Here is a 22,010-nt window from a genome sequence, read left to right on the forward strand (position 1 = left end):
TCTAAACCACGCGTTCAGAGAAATAAAACACTCCAGACTAGCCTAAAGCAATGTCTTATTCAGTGATCGAGCCAGCATCAACTGAAGAGGACCTGATCAGGTTAGAGAAATTTATTTATTTATTTCATTAGCGTTTTAGGCCGTTCTCAAGAATATGTCATTTATACCACAGCGGCCAGCATTTTGGTGAGAGAAAACCGGGCACAGCACGGTGGAAACCCACAGTACGGCCGGAGAGGAAGCCAACGTGAGCTGGACTTGAACTGACTTGAGCTCGTGAGATGCTCCTGGGCTCCCGGCTGACACATTGACCCACCTCGGGTAATCAGGCCCCTAACAAAAGACCAAATATTTATAGATAAAGCACCACACATAAGATCTACACAGCCCACCTTTTTAATTGTGTGATGTTGCATAACCCAGTTTCATGAACATGGCGTACCTCATGGTCGAGTTATGACTGAAAAATTGTTAAGTACGACGTTAAACTCCAAGCACTGACTCACTCTCATGGTCAATTAAGAATTTCAGATTAAAAGTTGATTTACAGTTTTACAGATACAGAGTAACAGAGTTGCCAAGCACGTCGGAAAGAGAAAGCTGTGGCAGTTTAGGTTTGTTTCCACCCCTCTTCAGAAATAACTAAATTTACATTATGTTTATTTTATTTATTTGTTTTCTTTGAATTAAATGAAGAGACCACCTTTAAAGAAAGCACGCATCATCTAACCGTCTATTTTATGCAAAGTCCACGTAAGGTTTTTCATGTTGTGTGTGTGTATTCTTTTAAAACATTTTCACATTGAATAAAACACTATTTTACGCGAAGTCCAAATATGGTTTTGATGTTGTGTACTTTTTTTTTCTATTTTGACAGTGAATAGACTGAAAAAAAGAAACATACTGAGGCTGGAAGATGAACATATTGGGCCGTACTGAATATGCTGAGGCACAGTGACGTCATAGCCAGGACTCTGCTGCCCTAGTCCTGTTGCATTGTTTTAATGTATTTGTGTATTACATGTGATGACAACACCACAGTGAAGGCCAGTGACGTTGAATACGTGGCAAACAACATCGCTGCCTTTTTACCTAATTCTGCCTCAGCTATAGAACTAGAAGATGTGACCGTTTTCCAACTGGCACACTATCGTGGGAGCTCTGGTTTTATTCTCTGTGCTGTACGTCTTGCATTATATTCATGCATATTCTGCTGGGTGCTAAGCACACCCGAGACCTTGACTGTTTCTATTGTTTTATGTTATCCTTTACTAAATGTGAAGACAACACAGCATTCGGGATAAGTCTACACCAGTACGGTACATCGAATACACTACAAATAAAAATCACTGCTTTTCTTTAAATTCTGAATACCCTTCTAGCAATAGTGCTAGAGGACGTGTATATTGCTATTTTTGGCATATAAATAAACAGCTGGGAAAAAAAACTTTACTGAAGTAAATTGACAAGAGATCGTATTTCACCGGTTACGTGAGACCATTTGCCGATTATCACACTGTTGTCGCTACTCTTTTATACGAACATACTCGTATGGGGAAGAAGACCAATCAGGATTCACTGACATCCTCTGTATGAATTCTGTTGTCAAACTGCCCGTTGCTCGCCAAGCCCGTAATTCGAAACGGACGAGATTCTACGAGACTTGCTCAAAAACAGATGCCATATTTTCAAAGAAAAATAATTTCGAACAAACTTCATACAAGATTACGTTGAATGCTTTACGATCTCCGTCTGGCGCACACTGAAACCAAGACCATGAGAGCAATTGAGACGTCGGAATGTCAAAGACTCCATGTCCCAATCAGATAAGATCTTTAACTGTATCAAACAGGTGTTGACATTCTCATAACAGGTGTGTCAAACCATGCACAGGTCAGTGTAAATAAAAGGGACTTTGATGTTCCCGTCCGGTGTCTTCTCGGGGAATTACACGCGTAGCCATCATGAAGCTTTTTTGTGAGTACAATAATATTTTCTTTGGTCTCATTGAATTTTATGTTTTTATCTAATGATCTACAAAGTTGTAATACTGGTATTTACGACGATGCATGAATTCAGAAAATATTGAGAACCACCTATATATTGCACCACATTTTATATATTCGACACTCATTTTTCTCAGCGCAATATGGAATACATCAAGCGATGTTTTCTGCAATATCCACAGTATTCCAACGGTTTTCGTTTCATATTTTGCTCTTTTAAAGTCTTTAGTTTTATTTTCTATACAATTTATTTATTTCTTTTTATTACTTAGTTGGGATTTATCGCCATACTTATAAATATTTCACTTATAATAAACGTCATACAGAATACAGAGTCAAACCAGAGCTGTGACGGCTTTTTTCATTTATAGTCTTCAGTTTTTTTTGTAATGTTGGTTTAATTCTTTTGTTACTTAAGTGGGATTTGTTGCCATGCTCTTAAATATTTTACTTAAATCATAATGAAAGTCTTACAGTATAGCGAGTTAAAACCTGAGCAGTAAAAACAGAGTGATACTTGGCAAACGTTCACAATTATTGCGGGTGAAACTTGGCTACCTGTGAATATATCTCAGTTATGAATCAGGCGTTCGGGATTGTACGACTATCAGTTTTATGGATTGACGAAACTCAATTGCCTCAATAAAACCAGCGGCCTTTGACAGCTACCTGGCCAACCTACCCACGTGTGACACACAGATTCAACCAAATGTTCATAGCTTCTCCGATAGTTGGATCCTTACGAAGATTTCAACACGTTGAGTGTTCTGAGAGCGTATTGCTTAAGCAGCTGAAGTGCATTCTGGCCTATAAGACAGGCAATTTGCACTTTCCTTCGCCCTCCATCACTTTTCGTGACTATGTAAGTGGTAACAACATTTATGTAACCATTTGGAGGTCTCCATGGCCGAGGGGGGGTAGCGTGTCAGCACGGGGCAATATCCCAGGAGCATCGCCCAATGCGGTCGCTTTGTGTTTAAGTGATTCCTCTTCGGCCGTACGTGAGAAGGTGTGGCATCAGCCTGCGGATAGCCGTGGGATTCCTCCGTATGGTCTCTTCGTTTAATTCAAAGAAAACAAATAAAACATAAATGAAATAAACATAATATAACCTTAGGTATTTCGGAAGAGGGGTTGGAACAAACCTAAGCTGCCACAGCTATCTCTTTCTGACGTGCTTTGTAACTGTGTAAATCAACTTTTAATCTGGAATTCTTATTTGACCATGAGAGTGAGTGAGTGTTTGAAGTTTAACGTCATACTTAACAATTTTTTAGTCATAACTCGACCATGAGGTACGCCATGTTAAAGAAACTGGAAACTCAGCTTTTCTCAATGTTTGCTAAATTGCTTACTTTGAACTGTGAAGCCTGGCTTAATTCAAGTCCAGCTCACGTTGACTTCCTCTCCGGCCGTACGTGCGAAGGTCTTGCAGCAACGTGTATATGGTTTTGGGTTTCCACCCGGCTTTGCCGGTTTCCTCCCACCACAATACTGACCGCCATCGTATAAGCGAAATATTCTTGAGAACGATGCAAAACGCAAATCAAATAAATAAATAAAGACAATCATTTGTTCAGTCTAAACGTTTTTCTCCCGCCAGTATTGTAAACCTCGTGAGTAACTTGTCAAAGGGCGGTCGATGGCCAGCATTCCCAATTCCTCCACTCATAATACTGACCGTCTACGTATAGGTGAAAATTTGCACAGTCTGCCTCTAACACAACAATCAGTCATTCAATGAATCAAGATAGACACTGTAACGGGACTGTATATTCTAAATATTCATCACAACATTTAAGTAACACGTCTATGCACTGTTGGGAAACATTCTTTGCAATTTTGTCAAAAAAAAAGCCTTTCCAATGTGATAATGTGTAGAATGTTTCAGTCCATGCAGCACATGGGGGAAAAAGACCATTCCATTGAAAAGCGATATGGCGCCATCGCCTGAGAAATCCCACAAGACATATGCATAGTTAGGGTTAGCAAACGAGCACTTGATAGCCTTCCATATAGCGAGGCTAACGCTGATATCCATTCTTAATGACAATGCCAATAAACAGAAAAACGTGAAACCGTTTTAGCAGTTAACTCACAAAGGAATTAGCTATTTGTCAAAATGCCATCAACGGAAAATGGAAGTGAACCCTTTAAAATCACCTGACCAATCCATACCGAGACAGGCAAGAGGCCGAGCAAGTAATGTCTCAAGCCTCGCAATTTGTACCTTATAGATCTTCAATATGGGCCCATGTCTTAATGCTTGTATACCAGTCATGTCTTACATTTTCGGCAGAGGTTTACGTGTCAGAATAAAATCAACGATCAGTGAAATTAGCAGGGTGCTCAACATCTACAATACGCGACACTTCTCATATCACGTAATTTTGATGCTTCGAATTTTGAGTAATTCTAGACCAGTGACGTCTAATAAATTCCAATGAGGGACTGGTAAAACCCCTTCACGCCTGTATCAAGACGGTCCTTGAGTTGTGAACTCATTTTTTCTTTCCTTTATTACATCACAATTATCGGTGTATTTGTGCTCATAAAACATATATGAAGTACACAAGCACGGCAACGTCAGGCGAGAAAACGACGCGTTCTACTGTTATTTAAACCGTCTGTGTTTCTTGTCCTTGAGTCTCCTCTAAACAATACTGTATTTTCTTTTTCCCTAATTCTCCTTAAGCCATGGTGCAAGCCTGTTAGGGGGCGTGTAAATTGCTACTATTTATGCATTTACATGAACAGTTAGAATGAAAACATGAATGAGTTGTTGATTTCAGCATATAAACAACAGAAAACTCATACAACCCTCTTTTGTCAATCTTTTGTGTGTTTCTTCTATTGCTCATTTGTTGAAATCAACAACTTAGCCCATTATTGAAATAACCATTACTGTCAGCAATTGATCATTATGTTTGATTTATTTATTTATAAATAAATCAAACATTATGGTGGGTGGAAACCGGGCAGAGCCCGGGGGAAACCCACGACCATCCGCGGGTTGCTGGCAGACCTTCCCACTTACGGCTGGAGAGGAAGCCAGCATGAGCTGGACTTGAACTCACAACGACCGCATTGGTGAGAGACTCCTGGGTCACTACGCTGCGCTAGGGCGCTAACCAACTGAGCCACGGAGGCCCCCTCATTATGTTTGATAACTATACCTAAACGTCGCTCCCTGAATAAACAAAAGCCGTCATACATATTTTTTTATGTTATCCAACTCAACTTGCAAATGCCATTTGAAGACGTATCACACTGTCGCCAGTGCTCTGGTTTTACTCTTTATACAATCTCCTGTTTTATTAATTAATCTGACTGTTGCTTAACGTCGTGCTCATTATTATTCACTTAATATACGATGTAGACCAGTTTTATGGGTGGAGTAAACCACTGACCTTTGGCAAAATCGCTAGTGACATATTTATGTATTGTGTATACTAGTGCGTGGCGAAAATAATGCATGTTATATATTTGTGAAAGATGACTATCTTTCAACAAACGTCAGGCTTTGCAAACGACCTCTTATTGTCCGCAGCGTGCCATGAAGAATAGGAGCATGAAAATCAAGATAATTTCTTCTTTAAATTAAACAATAAAGACCTGTTACCAAAATGCATCACACAGTATAATTTTAAAAAATATATTTATTTATTTATTTCTTTATTTGATTGGTGTTTTACTCCGTACTCAAGAATATTTCACTTACACGACAACGGCCAATTCATTAGACGCTTATACTAATATTTAATAAATTTTTATCCTGAGAATGATAAACACATAATCGACAAAATTGAATATTTTCCAGTTTGGTAAGAAACCGGAACCGCCATAACAATCAGGATCCAAACCGCTTGTATCCTCCCAGACCTCGATATTGCGCGTGTTGTTTCATTTGTATAGCAAAACCCAGACACGCTAAAAGCTGAAAGGCCTTGTTGAACAATTCAGCAGGCTAGCATGATCGTTTTACGTCTGACGCCGCAGACAATACCATGTCATAGCTCCTCATTTCCAAACTGTCTGCGTTATCGCGTATCACGCCACTAATTTTGACCAATGGAACAGCATGTTCTCCGAGACTGCAATCCTCGCATCAGCAGGGTTGTCAGGTGCTAAGTACAGTGCTGTGGTTTTCACCGCCTACAAATATCGTCGGTGCCATATGGGTTACAATATCCCCTGGCTTGATGTATAGCTTTAATCAATCATATCTGATATTTCACTTAATCCGCCGTTGTCATATCCACATGTGCTTGGAACAAATCATGGTGCCTCGTCAAATCAAAAACAAATGAGTAAAATTTTATTTGAGAGCGGGATACATGTAGTTCAATGAGTACATTTGGCGACTTCCAACCACTAGGCGCACTAGGCGTGGGTTTAGTACCGCTACTGGACAGAGAAAATGCCGGCATCGAAGTTCCTCCCTTGAGGTCACTCTCTTTTATAAAAGGGTGCGTTTTCTGGAGTAAGCTGTGGTTAGGTGGAAAATCAGAAAATTGCTAATGGCATGTTTCGGAGTTGAAGCGGCATAAGCTAGTTGAAGATGTAGCTTTAAGACAGATTTTAATTTTGTTAACTTCTTTGAAAAGCTCAGGATGAACGTTATGTATTTTTTAATTCATTTGGAAGTTTAAAGTTTAAAACCTGGCCCTCATTAAATACAACAGAGACAACCGGCGACATCCTAAGCTGAAAAACGTCGACTTTATTCATGATCCCTCAACATTTCTGCGACTCTCACCACTGATATCATGTTTTAATACATTCTGTTTCCTGGAAAATATGTGTAACTGTCGTGACGTAACAACCTTCATTCCGAAATCCTACTTCTCGTAGTCCCACGCCTCAAGCACAAATCTTACGCTACGTCATAATCGCTGTCGTGTAACGAGGGAGGTAATTCAGAGCAGGCATATTTCTAGGCTCTTCTAGCTCATTGGTCATGTGGCCTTTATTACAATAAACCATCCACAGTCGTTTGCAAAGTTCGTTGAATCTGGGCGGCAAAACAGACATTGATGAACATTCCAGGTCAATAATCGCAAGGCAAATACTCAAAACGGCGTTAAACACAAACCACCTAAGAATTAAAAAGGTATCTAAAGTACAGCATTTCTGTGGAATCTTACAAAGGGAAGCAGTGAACTGTTTTAAACGATGATAGAAAGATGCAAGGAATGTTCTAGGCGAACTAAATGAAATCACCACCCAAATCGTGTATCGTGCGAGGTTAATAAACTGTCGACCATTTCTGCTCTTAACTTACTATTTTTAATACAGATTGTGTTCAACCATTTCACTCATTGCCCCACTCACGCTCTTATCTTCGTGTGTCATGCACTTAGTAGCTCTGTTTTCCCCTCCACAGGTTGTATTCAGTCATCTCACTCACGGCCCCACTCACGCTCTTATTTTCGTGTGTCATGCACTTAGTAGCTCTGTTTTCCCCTCCACAGGTTGTATTCAGTCATCTCACTCACGGCCCCACTCACTCACTTATCTTCCTGTGCCATGCACTCAGCAGCTCTGTTTTCCCCTCCACAGGTTGTGTTCAACCATCTCAATCACGGCCCCACTCACTCACTTATTTTCCTGTGTCATGCACTCAGCAGCTCTGTTTTCCCCTCCACAGATTGTATTCAACCATCTCAATCACGGCCCCACTCACTCACTTATCTTCCTGTGTCATGCACTCAGCAGCTCTGTTTTCCCCTCCATAGGTTGTATTCAGTCATCTCACTCACGGCCCCACTCACTCACTTATCTTCCTGTGTCATGCACTTACCAGGTCTGTTTTCCTCTACACAGGCTGCTCAGTCGTCGTGTTAGTCCTTCTCCAGTCCCTCATTCCGGTCATCCGGGCCGAGGTACCGGAGCCGAGAGACCCGGATGTCAGAGCGCCGGAGAAGCGTCAGCTGGTGACAGGCATCCTGTCCGCGGCTCTCCCAACCCTCAGTAATCTCTTACTGAAGGAGACCCATCTTGATAAGTTTGTGGGCAAGGCCGTTGGCTGGGTGACGTCCTTTTTCGGCGGCCAGAGCGGAGACGTAAGTCCTCTGTGTAAAGAGAATTGAAATAATACAAACTTACAATAAGGCGCCGTAAAGAGACAAGACAACTGAATTAAGAGAACTGAAACAGTCCAAAGCTACGATATTCGAGACCGTTTATTGGTTAAGTAATTGGGACCCAAGCTATGTGGGCTCATGTTAGTTTTACAACAGAACAATGGCCACCCTTCATGGACCCAGCTCACAATTTTCCGCGGTACGCCAGTACGTAATTAGTTTTACTATTTTCCAGTACAATATACCTATGTCAGTTGAAAAGAAAGTTTAAATCAGTGATTCTGTCATAGAATAAAGCACCGTTGATACTCTCAGATTTGGAGCTGCTATTCTTATATTTTTCATTACTTTTGTGGTTAACGCTTTAGTGCAGCGTAATGACTCAAGAACCTCTGACCATTGCGGTCGCTGCTCATGCCGGCTTCCTCTCCGGCCGCACGTGGGAAGGTCTGTCAGCAACCTGTGGATGGCCGTGGGTTTCCCCCGGGTTATGCCACCATAATGCTGGCCGCCGTTGTATAAGTGAAATATTCTTGAGTACGGCGTAAAACACCAATCAAATAAATAAATAAATAAACTTACTTACTTACTTTTCTTCACTTAAAGCAAAGGTGTACATGTAATCTATTGATGACGACACAGGCTCCATTATTTACAGTCTCGGTAACAAAGAAAGGGTCGTTTAAAGCTAACATTCATACTAAAGAATTCCAGTCTGTCCATAGTATTAACCAGGATACATGAGGAACAGAAACATACTGAGTCAAATGTCTTTGTAATATTCCCACACAGATGCCGCTGGAGGGTACCCAGATGAAGCTTCACTACAACGTCCATCACTGCACGCTTCACTTTGGCAAAAGATTTTTAGGTAAGTGCACAAAGTGAAAACAAATAACAAAGGAAATTATAACACGTATACTTAACACTGATACATCTATGTCTTCAAGCTTCTTCGGGTGGCTGTGAGAAAATAGTCAGAAAATAATTTCATAAGGCTATTACTGGCATATCCGCGTTAAGGGGCCTTCGTGGCTAATTGGTTAGCGCGCTAGCGCAGCACAATGACCCAGGAGTCTCTCACCAATGCGATCGCTGTGCGTTCAAGTAAAGCTCTTGCTTGCTTCCTCTCCGGCCGTACGTGAGTAGGTCTGCCAGCAACCTGCGGATGGTCTCAGAAAATGAACTCCAGAATTGGTATTTTCCCTCAGACATGTAACACGTGACTTTGTTGCTTTTTTTCTCTCCACGAAGTCCAGTACTTATTTTTAACTGTTTTTAATTTATTTTTGTCCTTGATATGTGTCCAAATGTATCAAAAGTCGTTAGATGAATGCAATGATCAATATTAATTCTCACCAATTTCTGTACCAAACCTTCCTAAAAAAGGTTTATCCATACAAGAATCCTATATTGGCCCACCTGTCTAGAATGCCACGGCCACACTACAATGCGTCGATCTGTGCCATCTTGAGTTGGAATACAAACCACGCAAACGCTCTTATGCCATCCGAAAATTTGCCAGGTACGAGTTGACGTGAGGTGGTTCCTAACGAATATACTCATTTGTCTCAAAACATGAATTTGAGAACCATCGCAGATTTGGTATAATTCTCCAGTTTTAATCCCATGTGAAACAAATCCATCATCAAATAAATACTCAAAGAACTAAACAAATCAACTTTACTTTCCTCTTTTTGTTCACAGCCTCCAAACATTGTAAGGCTGAGGTCAGCGAAGCTCACACCAAGACCTCCGAATCCTGCACCGAGGGTAGTCAGGAGAAAGCGTTGAAGTGCGCCGTCAAGAAAGAGGTGACGAAACTGGAGGCCCTGGCTAAAGCCGTCGTGGCTCAACAAGCGAAACCCAAACGTCAGTTGGTGACAGGCATCCTGTCCGCGGCTCTCCCAACCCTCAGTAATCTCTTACTGAAGGAGACCCATCTTGATAAGTTTGTAGGCAAGGCCGTTGGCTGGGTGACGTCCTTCTTTGGTGGCCAGAGCGGAGACGTAAGTTCTTTATGCAGTGAGATAAAACATAAAGAGATATTTAAAAAAAAAAACACCCTGGTAAAAAAAAGAGAAGAAAAACGAGACAAAACTGAATTTAAGGAAGCGGAAACTGCAAAAAAGTTACAACAATGGGGGACTTTAATCGGCTAAATTAATGGTGCATAGAAAGGATCGTTTTCGCCTTTGGACGTTTTGTGGTCGAACTGGTAAGTTGGTACTCGTGTACTACAAAAGAGGAACGGCAAGTCAAGGACACGAGTGGCTACATTGCACAGGAAAAGATTCAACAATACCTATTTAGTTTCATCACCGTCGTTTACTTTATCGGACGAAAATAAAGGCTTATTTATGTGTTTGTTTTTATAAGATTTAACACCATTGATTATCTGACTTTGGGAACTGCTTTTACTTTTCTTCTTTGATAACAAAGATGAAAAATTTTCACATATAGTGACAGATTCTGTTATTTACATTCTACTGTTTTTGATCAGTGACGATGCAGCGGTCAGCTAAGCTAACATTTATATTAAGGGATTCCAGTCTATCTCTCGTATTAACGCCGATATTTATTTATTTATTTATTTGATTAGAATACTTCACTTTTACGAAGGTGGCCAGCATTATAGTGGTAGGAAACCGGGCAGAGCCCGGGGAAAAACCCACGACAATTCGCAGGTTGCTCACAGGCCTTCTCGCTTATAGCCGGAGAGGAAGCCAGCATGAGCTGGACTTGAACTCACAGCGACCGCATTGGTGAGAGGCTTCTGGGTCATTACGCTGCGCTAGCGCGCTAACCAACTAGCCACGGAAGCCCCTTAATGTGGATATGCTGGGAACAGAAACATATTGAGTCAAATGTCTTTGTAATATTCCCACACAGATGCCGCTGGAGGGTACCCAGATGAAGCTTCACTACAACGTCCATCACTGCACCCTTCACTTTGGTAAAAGATTTTTAGGTAAGTGCAGAAAGTGAAAAGGCACAACAGAGGAAATATTAGCATGTATACTTAACATTGACTCATCTACGTATTCATGCGAACTCGGTGGCTGTGAGGGAACATGTCAGAATATAACATCAGCAACTTGATCTCTCACAAAATGAACTTGATCGTTGCCTTTTTCGTCTGCAACACGAATATGTGACTTTCGCCTAGAACTTTATTTTCAGCACTGTAGCATGTCGCCCATGTTCCGTGTCCAAATCTGTCAAACGTGCCTAAATAAAAGTGATGACCAGTATGTTTACCAACTTCTGTATCTAGGATTCTCCCTGCCAAAGGTCACACTACAAGACCTGCGCGATCTGGAGATCGAATCCAAAGTTCACACATGCTCGGCTACGAATCCAAAAAGTTTTCTAAAAGGAGCTGGTTCTTAAAGGCTATACCCATATGTCTCAAGACGTTTATTTCGGCGCCTTCGTGCATGCGGGAAAAATTTCGAGCGTTGCAACCCAGTGAAATAATTCCACGATGAGATTAATACAAAAACAACTAAACAAATCAACTTTACTTTCCTGTCAATGTTCCCAGCCTCCAAACGTTGTAAGGCCGAGGTCAGTGAAGCTCACACCAAGACCTCCGAATCCTGCACCGAGGGTAGTCAGGAGAAAGCGTTGAAGTGCGCCGTCAAGAAAGAGGTGACGAAACTGGAGGCCCTGGCTAAAGCCGTCGTGGCTCAACAAGCGAAACCCAAACGTCAGCTGGTGACAGGCATCCTGTCCGCGGCTCTACCCTCCCTCAGTAATCTCTTACTGAAGGAGACCCATCTTGATAAGTTTGTGGGCAAGGCCGTTGGCTGGGTCACTTCATTCTTTGGTGGTCAGAGCGGTGACGTAAGCAGATTGCATTCTTTACATTTATCAGAATTTGAACCAATGCTAATACAATAATTCGTATCAGTTAACATTCGAAATAGTTTGGTTATTTTCTTTAATTTGATTGATGTTTAGCGTCGTCTTTATGAATATTTCACGTTTAGGCCTGACATGTCGGTCTGTTTTATTAGGGCCGACGAAAAAGAGTTTTCGGTCATCCATTTGCAATACGAAAGATCTCCATTTACTCTCCAACAAAAATTATACATGTCTCTTAACAAATCAAGCATATTGAGACAAATAAGCTAAATGTATAAAAATGTGTAATGCAGATGCCGCTGGAGGGTACCCAGATGAAGCTCCACTACAATGTCCATCACTGCACCCTTCACTTTGGCAAAAGATTTCTAGGTAAGTGAAGACAATAACAATCATTTACATCGGTAACATCTCCAAGGACTGATTGCACAACGATGTTTTCGACTTAAGCAAACATTTAAAACCTCTTTACAATGCTTACTTTTTTACTGGATGTTCAAATTTGGACACATTTGTCTTAAAATAACATGATGAGGTGGACAAAATTTTGATTTCTATACCCGAAAAATAAGCTTTAAGATTGTATTTCAAATTTTGACTTAAGTCAGAAATGGCTGTGTGGAACTGCCTCAAGGTCTAAAAACTATGCAGTTTTCCAGGCTTTGGCAAATGTGAACGCAATCTCCGTTACACTGACCCGTTTAAGAACATTAATAGCAGCTCGTTGTCCGACGTCTTTTCCAGCATTTCTAACTTGGGACTGTTACCTGATAAAGTTAAATCTCGTTGTTATCAATTGGATGCTGACAAACTAAACTTTCACGACTGGGTTTGCTCAGATCACAAGTCTGATTTGAGGATTTGGAGGCTATGGTGTCAGCATGCAGAAGGTCCTTGTTTTTGTCTATTGAATCATTTACTTGGGTATTTAGACAGTATTTGGAGGCTATGGTGTCAGCGTACAGAAGGTCCTTGTTTTTGTCTATTGAATCATTTACTTGGGTATTTAGACGGTATTTGGGGGCTATGGTGTCAGCATACAGAAGGTCCTTGTTTTTGTCTATTGAATCATTTACTTGGGTATTTAGACGAAGGCATTCCGTGTTACAGTTTGTGGAAACGGGAATACCATGACGAAACTACAGGTTTTTGGCAAATAACTTACGAACTTTCCAACTTTATTTGTCAAAGACAACTGATGGCCCTCGAACCTCACACCACTAGCTACTTATATCGAATCCACATTCTTCTTGTTAAAATGGGGTCTTATGTCAATGTTCTGGTGATGCGATAAGGTCGCTTACGCTATTCACGGGTTCCACCATTTGCAAACTTTTGTCTCTGCATACAAATGAAGAAATATTTCCTGTCAATGTTCCCAGCCTCCAAACATTGTAAGGCTGAGGTCAGCGAAGCTCACACCAAAACCTCCGAATCCTGTACCGAGGGTAGTCAGGAGAAAGCGTTGAAGTGCGCCGTCAAGAAAGAGGTGACGAAACTGGAGGCTCTGGCTAAGGCCGTCGTGGCTCAACAAGCGAAACCCAAATATTGAGCCGATGGTATATTTATTTGGAGAAAATGACCCAGTATAAGTGAATTGATTGTAAAAACCTTGATATAACAAGAAAACTTTTCTAGAAATAAAAAATATGGAATGGCTTAATCTGTTATGATAGTTTTTGTGTTTACTTTGGACTGATAAGCACTTAAAAATTCATGATTCAATCCAAAGGGGTTTTAATTTGGAAGAAGATCCGGGGCCATCCGTTGCAATATCGTCAATAGTGACGTTAAGCCATAATCATTCATTTGACGTCGGCACTACGGTTAAAAGTACTTCCAGATGTTTATTATCCACAGGAAAAGCGTTGCTTTCAATGTGACACCTGGTAAGAGAAAACCCAAGGGAGTTCTTCATTCTTACATTTTATTCCGTCCACTCATGCTATTAAATAAACTATGACATTCAGCACATCCGTATTTGTAGTTCATTAAAGTAAGAATAATCCCACACAACATTCCGTCCACCCCACAGTCGTTACGATAATAAGTCAAGGCTTAGAGAAGCAGCGGAGCATCACAGAGAACCTCCGGACGATTAGGTTCGGAGGTCATCGACACGGAAAGATAACTCGTTTGTCGTTATAGATAAGACTGCACGATTTCCTGATTTCGGGAAAGATAAGACACGAGATATGTCACGACTAGAATATATACATCTCTGGTACTGACATGCGTGTAACATTCCATATACTTACATATAGGCCACAAGACTTTGCCAAGCTTTGTGGTGTGTCTTTCCCATGGCCTTGGAAGATTTCAAGTAGACCTACCAGAGTATGGTCACCAGGAATAGCCTCCCGGACATATGTAATTTATTCAGATGCCCTCATAAAATGTTCAGAGCACGTGAAAGTACAAATAATTGTAGATATCTGAAAGATTAAACAGGACAGTTTAGGCTCAGGGTAGATTGAGGGGGCAAAGAAATTGTCAATCTGGTCCAGTCACTTTAAATGTCATCGTCAGAATCTTATCTCACATTTCTACAACATTCTTCAGCAATCCAAATATACCGTAACTTGGTTTTATAATAATAGTAGAATGCTGGTTACACTACCGGGGCCCCCTTGGTTAGCGCGCTAGCGCAATGACCCGGGAGCCTCTCGCCAATGCGACCGCTGTGAGTTCAAGTCCAGATCATGCTGTCTTCCTCTCCAGCCGTACGTGGGAAGGTCTTCGAGCAACTTTCCCCCGGGCTCTGCTCGGTTTCTTCCCACTATAATGTTGGCCGCCGTCAGCATTAGTGAAATATTCTTGAATACGGCGTGAAACACCAATCAAATAAATAAATATACACTACCTACAGTGATGATCAATTCTAATGTGAAGATTACATCGTAATGTAAAAGAATATCGCTTCAAGGAAAGAAATAAGTTTTTTGTACTGGTTACCTCTGTTTTTGTAAAAAAAAATATGCTTAAGGTCATGGTAATAGGGAGCGTTTAAGTGGTTGTTATGTAAAGACTTACATGAGCAGTGACATGAATAAGATAACTTTGTAAGAAGCCACATGTGACCAATTTCCTACCAATCTCACTGTCGTTGCTGCTCTGGTTTTGTATGCTATTCATTAGTCTTACAAACCATTAGTATCCTACTCGATCAATCACTTTACACCTGTATAGAACTTTACACCTGTGTCTCAGTTTATCAACGCATAGGTTCCAAGAAACCATTAGCGTTAAAACAAATTGTCCTCCAAGTGAGAGCCACTTGTTCTAAGCCCCTTTTAAAATCCTTGCTTAAGTCTGAATTCTTTACAAAAATCGATCGTTGGGAACCCCACCTGTAGATTCAGCTAGACTTTGTTTCATTTTATTGCAAACTTACTATTATAATGTCAGCAAGTTACAAACTTCACTTCTTTAGCACGCTATATGTACATTAAAGACCTGTGGACTATAACTAAGAATGGGATATTTCAAATTTCAAATCGGTTTCTGTTCTTACCAATACACTTGTGTGAATTACAGTTAGACAAGTAAGACGTTGGTTTTAATTAATGAAACGAACTGGAATTTGTGGGGTAATGAAGACCCAGCATAGGGAGGCGAGTTCTATTTTCCGTCACATGACCTTGGCGGGTTTTCTCTCTGATCATGATTTGCCAGCTGAGGTTCTGACGACAAGCGTGCGCTGTGTGGAGTTTGCGTGTGAGTGCAACTGTCTACAGAGTGAGGCGCTATCCGCAAAAAAAACCCAGCACAGGCCGAACCACTCATAGTCTCCTTTCGATGTAGAAAATAGATCACACCTGACAACAAAAACCTGATGAAGTACGAAACTTAAAAACACGAAACGAGCTCCGGGATTTAGAAGATCGATTTCTCTATCAAGACAGTGCTTCGATCCGCAGCGTTAAGACGCGTCCACCTATATCCCGTAAACGTACCCTGCCTTGAGGCGCCCCTGGGGAAATTCCCCCACACAATATACCTGTCACATAGTCTCGGCGAGCCGAATCTGATTTATTTCTCTCCCCTAAAAGAATAGCCTTGGAGACCAGCCGGTGACTCCCGCGGTCTTGTATTCTAAGTCAGGTGTAGGTGAAGTCGTGAGGGTGTTGGGCAGGAGGACGGGTGGCTCTCATATTCCCCCCGCCATGAATATGCCGGCGCTCATGAAAGTGACATCATATCCGGTGGAAAATATTCTATATGGCTTTCTTATCAAATAATCAAATAAATGTGTAACCGCTGTACAGTCTCGCTTGTGTCGTGTTCTTTGATGTTCACCCTTGAAAACACTCTAAATCAGAATCCGTTATGCGTCAGTCAATAGCCTGATCGTGTATGACTTTACATCTCATGCTGTTTATCAGAAAATCTTTCAATCCAAAAGAAACTTTGTGGCTAGAATTCAGTTAATCTTAAAATGAATACAGAAGAGACACTTCGCAGAGAGTAAAACCAGAGCAGTGGAGACAGTGTGATGTATTTGGCAAATAGTCGCACCTTACACGTAAAATATAGCATCTTTTGATTTAGGGTGTTATTCCAACTGCTGGCTTACACAGTATCAGATTATACCCCCTTCTAACGTTTCTAGATTTTCAACTTTTTTAAAGCGAAATTAACATAGCACACAAATCTGCCCCCTTTGAACGTGCGATAGGCCAGTGGTAGAAAGAACGTGTTTTACATTTCGTACACTTAAGACTAAGTCTCTTTTTCAAACTCAGTGCTAGGGCTGTTAGCAGGGTGATTATTTTACGTTTCCCACACAGCCAACATTATCGCACACCCTTTTTTTACCTCCATTCCAAAAGAAGTTAGCCTCTCTGGCGGATGCACACAGCGTCAAGCGGTCTGATGTACGTGGTCTTCTACCTTATTGATCGTCCGGCGTCTCTAGTTAGCCAAACGACAGGGATGGAGTATTGAAGATAAATCACCAGAATGGGAGAGAGAGGGAGGATGGGACTTAAGTTAATTATGGAAACATCTGTTACAAGAACGCCGGCGGTTATAAACGACAGAGGATGAGATTGTCATAAACAAACAGGGATGCGCAGTTTTCGGGATGAATTATCGTCCGAATATTAACCTAACCGAATGACAGGCCAGTATCGACTCGGTTTCTATGCGCCGCCATTAACGAGTTTGATAGCTCTTCCAAAACCGTTTTAAGTATTGGCTCAGACGTCATGTCCATCCATAGTCCATCTTGGATCTTATTTAAAATTTTGACGGTTTGACGGCTGAGTATGCTCTCAAAATAACCTTTTTCAATAACTATATCAAAAGTATGGTCGTTGGAATTCTTAAAAACTTGCATAATTCTTTTGGCTTAATAACGGAAACTTTGCCAGGTACATGTACCTGGAGATGTGGTCTGGGGACCTCGTCCTTATCGTTTGTGGAGAGTAAAACAATTTTATACAATTCAAGCATAGATGCTATTCATTTACTTTTTGGTTGCCAGTGTTTTATTTTCAAGTAACAGGAGCAGGTGTCGATTCTCACTAGGATATGCACAACTCAATATTGACAATTCAACTAAAATGTATAATTTATATCTACGAAGGTTTAATTCGTGACGTATTTGCTTTAAAAGAACACAAAATAGTTTCTGTTCATGCTAATGTAAGTACCCAAAACATTGTCGATGTCTTTCGTTGCCATCTTACTTGTTCGAATGCAGTATATGCATCCCTATGAGGTCTAATGGCGTGACAAATCCTAACTCATCATCCTGCTCTCTGGAACTACAAGTGCACACTCACATCAGTCACAGATATAGGAGTATCAATGACACAGTAATTGTCCTGTAAACACATATTTCACTGGTACTACATGGAGGGTAAATACAATCAATGAATCTAGGTTTCAAACCCTGCATTTCTGGTACGGTAACCAGATCGAACCATCTCTCACAGAAACTGACTGTCCGCATTCCGAATCAAGGCAACGCCAGCCGCTAGTCACGTGACTAGACATAGTTTTTCAGACCGTAGTTCCTGTCTGCGATATTGACAGACAGGGAGCAGACACCGGACGACACTTACCGGCATCACTTTCGTTGTCAATTTATATTGCTCAAACATTTTCTCCAGGTGAATGATTGATAGCCGCAGTGTGCTCTAACAGAAAAAAACATGTATACATGTATATCAGTTTCACTGAGTCGATTTTTTGGAGCTGTCTATTTTCAATGTTCTTTTCATAATGTCTGTATTCTTGTCATTTTCGGACGACCCAGACTAGAATTGTTTTGCCGATTTGATTTGCCTTTTTTTTTTGCCCTGCCTATTTTTAATGTCGTTTGCATGATGACCGTTCTTGCCGATCTTGATTTTATGTATAGACTTGACAGCTTCAGCATCGCTGTATTGGCACCGATAACATTACAATCCATTCATACATTGCTTCCCTTTGTACAGTGGAACAAAACTATAGTGCTTTGAAAATACAGCCTTTCTATACATGTAGGTCAGTTATAAAGAACTGTTCTTTTTCAGAGCGGGACTAGTGTTTTACACCATTCTCAAGTATACAAACTTTCCGAAAGTGTCAAAGAAAGAACATGTTTAAGCAAACAATGCAGAGACCAGTATGTTGTCTCAGTGACGCCATGGTTACTTTCCCAATGGATACAAAATAACGTTGTCACCTGAAGGCATAATGGAACAGGTGTAAATTGCAATTAACATCACTATATTTTTACCTAATACTGATAAACGACATTAGACAGTGGTACAAGCGCGCGTGGAAAGGAGGCTGTATTACATTGGTAAAACGCATGACTATTTGCCAACTATTGCACTGCTGTCGTTGTGCACGCGCTATATTCTTTTATATTAGACGACCACATGCTGAATGCATCAATTACACGGTGACAAAGCTGAACACTTACAGAATGTAATAGAGAGATTACAGTGCACTGTTGCCCCTGGATTGCCAGGCATATTCGACAAACGTCATGACATGAGGCATCAGCCAATCTTTCTCGGTGACCACAGGTTAGTCTGGGGCCTGTTTCAACCTTCTAAGGTCTGTTAATCAACCAGGCTACGACAAAAACTGCACCGTTTCACATGATTAAAACTGTCTTACAATTGCTGGCTGTGAGACCCCTCATAGCCATGATAATTGTTAAATTTGCTTCAAAATATAAATAAATTACTGTGTATCATTCCTTCATTTTTGTTTTTAAAAAGTTTGCAAACAAAAGGCGATAACTCTCACAATAGACAGTCGAAGCGAAAATAACAACAACAGATGCTTTTCGATGGATTGTGCGCTTTAAAAAGATCATTTGTTGACAGAAGCGGATTTATCTCTATTTTTCACGAATCAATAAATAAGCTTTCAAAGATTGCACTGATAACACGTTTTCCTTCTAGCCACCTTCGGACGTGACTAAGCATTTTGGGCTATCTGCTGAAATCAAAGACAAAAAGCTTTAGTCGACAGCCAAATATTTTCTTTGTGAAACGGTCTGGACAAAATTGCTACTGGGCTGAGTTAGTTGTCCAAGCTTAGCCTTTAGACTATTTCTGAAACGGGATTAGTCGTGGCAGAATCATGGTTAGTGGGGCTGTTGAATAAAAATGGTAATATCCATTGGATATATGAACAGTTGTAATCAAAACCCAACAGAGAGAAGACCAGCATGGTACACGAATTGGATTCCTACTGAAATTACACGCTCAGAACATTATTTGCGCTATCTATTTAAATACTGTTCACTGCTTCTCTTTACACGACGACTTAGTCTCTTACTTTCTTAGTTCTACGGTTTGTGTTGAATGCTGTTACAGAAAACACGCTTACGATCAGTCGTCTGTAACGTCAGTCATGCTTGAAAATTGGTATGCCTATGTCTCGTCGTCATATGACTGAAAATTGTTAAGAACGACGTTAAACCCCAAGTATCTATACATGTACACACATACTGTTCCCACTCCAAGATTCTATTTGTGGCCACTGCGCATAGCTCCCAGTGTCAGATGTCAGTAGCGTTGGACTTTTGCTTATTGAAGGTCATCTTGGAAAGGTTGTCTCTACGTTGTTGGCGGTATTAACTTTCAAATCCTTAAGCCTATGCCAGTGCATATCATTAACATCCAGGCTACAGACATAGTATAGCAACCATAATCAGATGAACATTACGGTTTAGTTTCCAAAACAATGTTCAACTAAACAAGAATATAAAGTAAAGGGTTAAGAATTAAGTTTAATCAGTTTACAGGTCGTGTACCATGCTAGTTTATAAGTATTCGTTCATCAAAAATATGTGTTTTAGTTGCGTTTTGACCGTAACTGTTCAGTTATTGAATTTGGCTTATATATCCCGGATATACTGCTCCCAGCCTAGTCGCGTGAAATGTTAGAAATCCCTCATGAAAGTCTAACAAACAGTGTCCTTTTCCTGGAAACTTCATCTTGACTTGAACTGAAATAAATGAAACTTTTTACCTTAACCTTCATAGGGGAATTTACATGTATTTGTGTAAAACAAGATGGGCATTTAAAATGTCGACACAAGTAATAGATCTATATATATACTGAATTGTTGAATTATTGAACAGACTACTCTGCACTTAACCGCTAAGTGTATTGTATTTAACCCTTGTATTTAATGACAAGGTCAGAGGTGCCCTGTGAGCAATCCGACACGAAAAATGTTTGCTCAAAACCGGCATTGGACAGAAAATTTGTAGATTTTCTCCGCTGTGACTGTCCGTAGAGGCCTTGGCGACAAACGCAGTCAATGACACTGTACACCTGTTAGTGCAGTGTGACGTTGATTGAAGACCACTTGTTTCCATCAATATGGAGTTCAGGTCTGTAACTCACACGATTTGGAAAGTTCTTCCGTAAATTGCCAAAGGCACGTGGTTTTACCTGTGCAATTTGGTCTATTGCACCTGTGAAGCTAATGGCCATAGCATACGTGAAAAATTCTTGAGTATGACGTTAAAAATCAATCAATCTATCAATAAATCAAACATGTAGGTCCGTACCACGAAGGTATGAGAAAGTCCTTCAGTAAATTGTCAAAAGTGGCGTTTTTACACTTAAGATATTAAACTGTTAATTTTAACAGGAAGACTGATGCTGGGTGATGCTAGAATGTATTCTGTTATCGCAGCAGATTGTTCTGTTAAATATAACACATATTTTCTATTAGTTCAACACAAAAATTCTATTAGACTAACATACTATTGTGTTGAATAGGAGAGTATTAAGTCACAATAGCAGAATACATTCTAGCATCACTCAGGCAAGTTTCTGTTGAAATTAACAGATGAATTTTTTGCGTGTACCTGGGTCCTTTTGCTTGAGCATGACGTTTAACAACAATCAGTTAATCAGTCAATCAACCAATCAAACGTGAAATCCTCGTAAACTAATTTAAACATTTAACATGCCGATTCCCAGAACAACCTTTCACACAAGTTAAACCTCAGCTTGGTAAAATCCTACTTTACAATAAACAGGAAACTGATTCATAGTCATTTTAGTTCACGTGTGCGCTATACAACCAGTTTTGTTGGAACACGAAAACCAATGTCTTGGAGTAACGGTTTGTGCTCTCTACAAATTGTTCAAGGCGTCACAGACTCTGCGTCAATCCAGGTTTCATAGAATAGCGATGTACACTACACCGGGCGATCAATACACTCGTACACCAAGCGATCAATACACTCGTACCCAGGCTTATACACCACAATGGCTATCACGAAGGCTGCATGGATGATTTGGCACTTCTTCGGGTTTGGTGGCCCGCCAAGATCACGGATATGTACGACCTGATAATGAATCATCGGGCTTTGGAGGTGGAATAAACAACGGAAACGGTTTATTCTGCTAGTTGGTTGACCTAGAGAAGTACAGCCAGGAAGCTTCTTTAATGGCTGCGATGGAATCCGTGAAATTGCGATAAGTAGATTAGTTACAAACTTTGTTGCCTTGCAATGGCCTTTGGCCCTCTTTCGTCTGTCCATTCCCCCTACTAGAAAATCTACTATATGTGCCC

At 40.7% G+C, this 22,010-nt stretch overlaps 1 protein-coding gene across 1 annotated transcript; it reads left to right on the forward strand.

The window, feature by feature from the left end:
* The first annotated feature begins 1,939 nt into the window (after positions 1-1,939).
* LOC135463155 (uncharacterized) lies at positions 1,940-13,618 on the forward strand. Its single transcript, XM_064740473.1, has 8 exons — positions 1,940-1,977; positions 7,833-8,071; positions 8,885-8,963; positions 9,800-10,101; positions 10,985-11,063; positions 11,640-11,941; positions 12,256-12,334; positions 13,345-13,618. The coding sequence occupies exons 1-8, from the start codon at positions 1,965-1,967 to the stop codon at positions 13,512-13,514; spliced, it is 1,263 nt and encodes a 420-aa protein (XP_064596543.1). The 5' UTR covers positions 1,940-1,964; the 3' UTR covers positions 13,515-13,618.
* Positions 13,619-22,010: the final 8,392 nt, after the last annotated feature.

The sequence above is a fragment of the Liolophura sinensis genome, chromosome 2 (assembly GCF_032854445.1).
Source record: "Liolophura sinensis isolate JHLJ2023 chromosome 2, CUHK_Ljap_v2, whole genome shotgun sequence".
NCBI lineage: Eukaryota > Metazoa > Mollusca > Polyplacophora > Chitonida > Chitonidae > Liolophura > Liolophura sinensis.

Bases quoted from the DNA above. Each gene is read 5' to 3' on its own strand.
- LOC135463155 (XM_064740473.1), top strand. The intron at 8,964-9,799 runs GTAAGTGCACAA...TTTTGTTCACAG, and splicing joins CTTTGGCAAAAGATTTTTAG to CCTCCAAACATTGTAAGGCT. The intron at 12,335-13,344 runs GTAAGTGAAGAC...CAATGTTCCCAG, and splicing joins CTTTGGCAAAAGATTTCTAG to CCTCCAAACATTGTAAGGCT.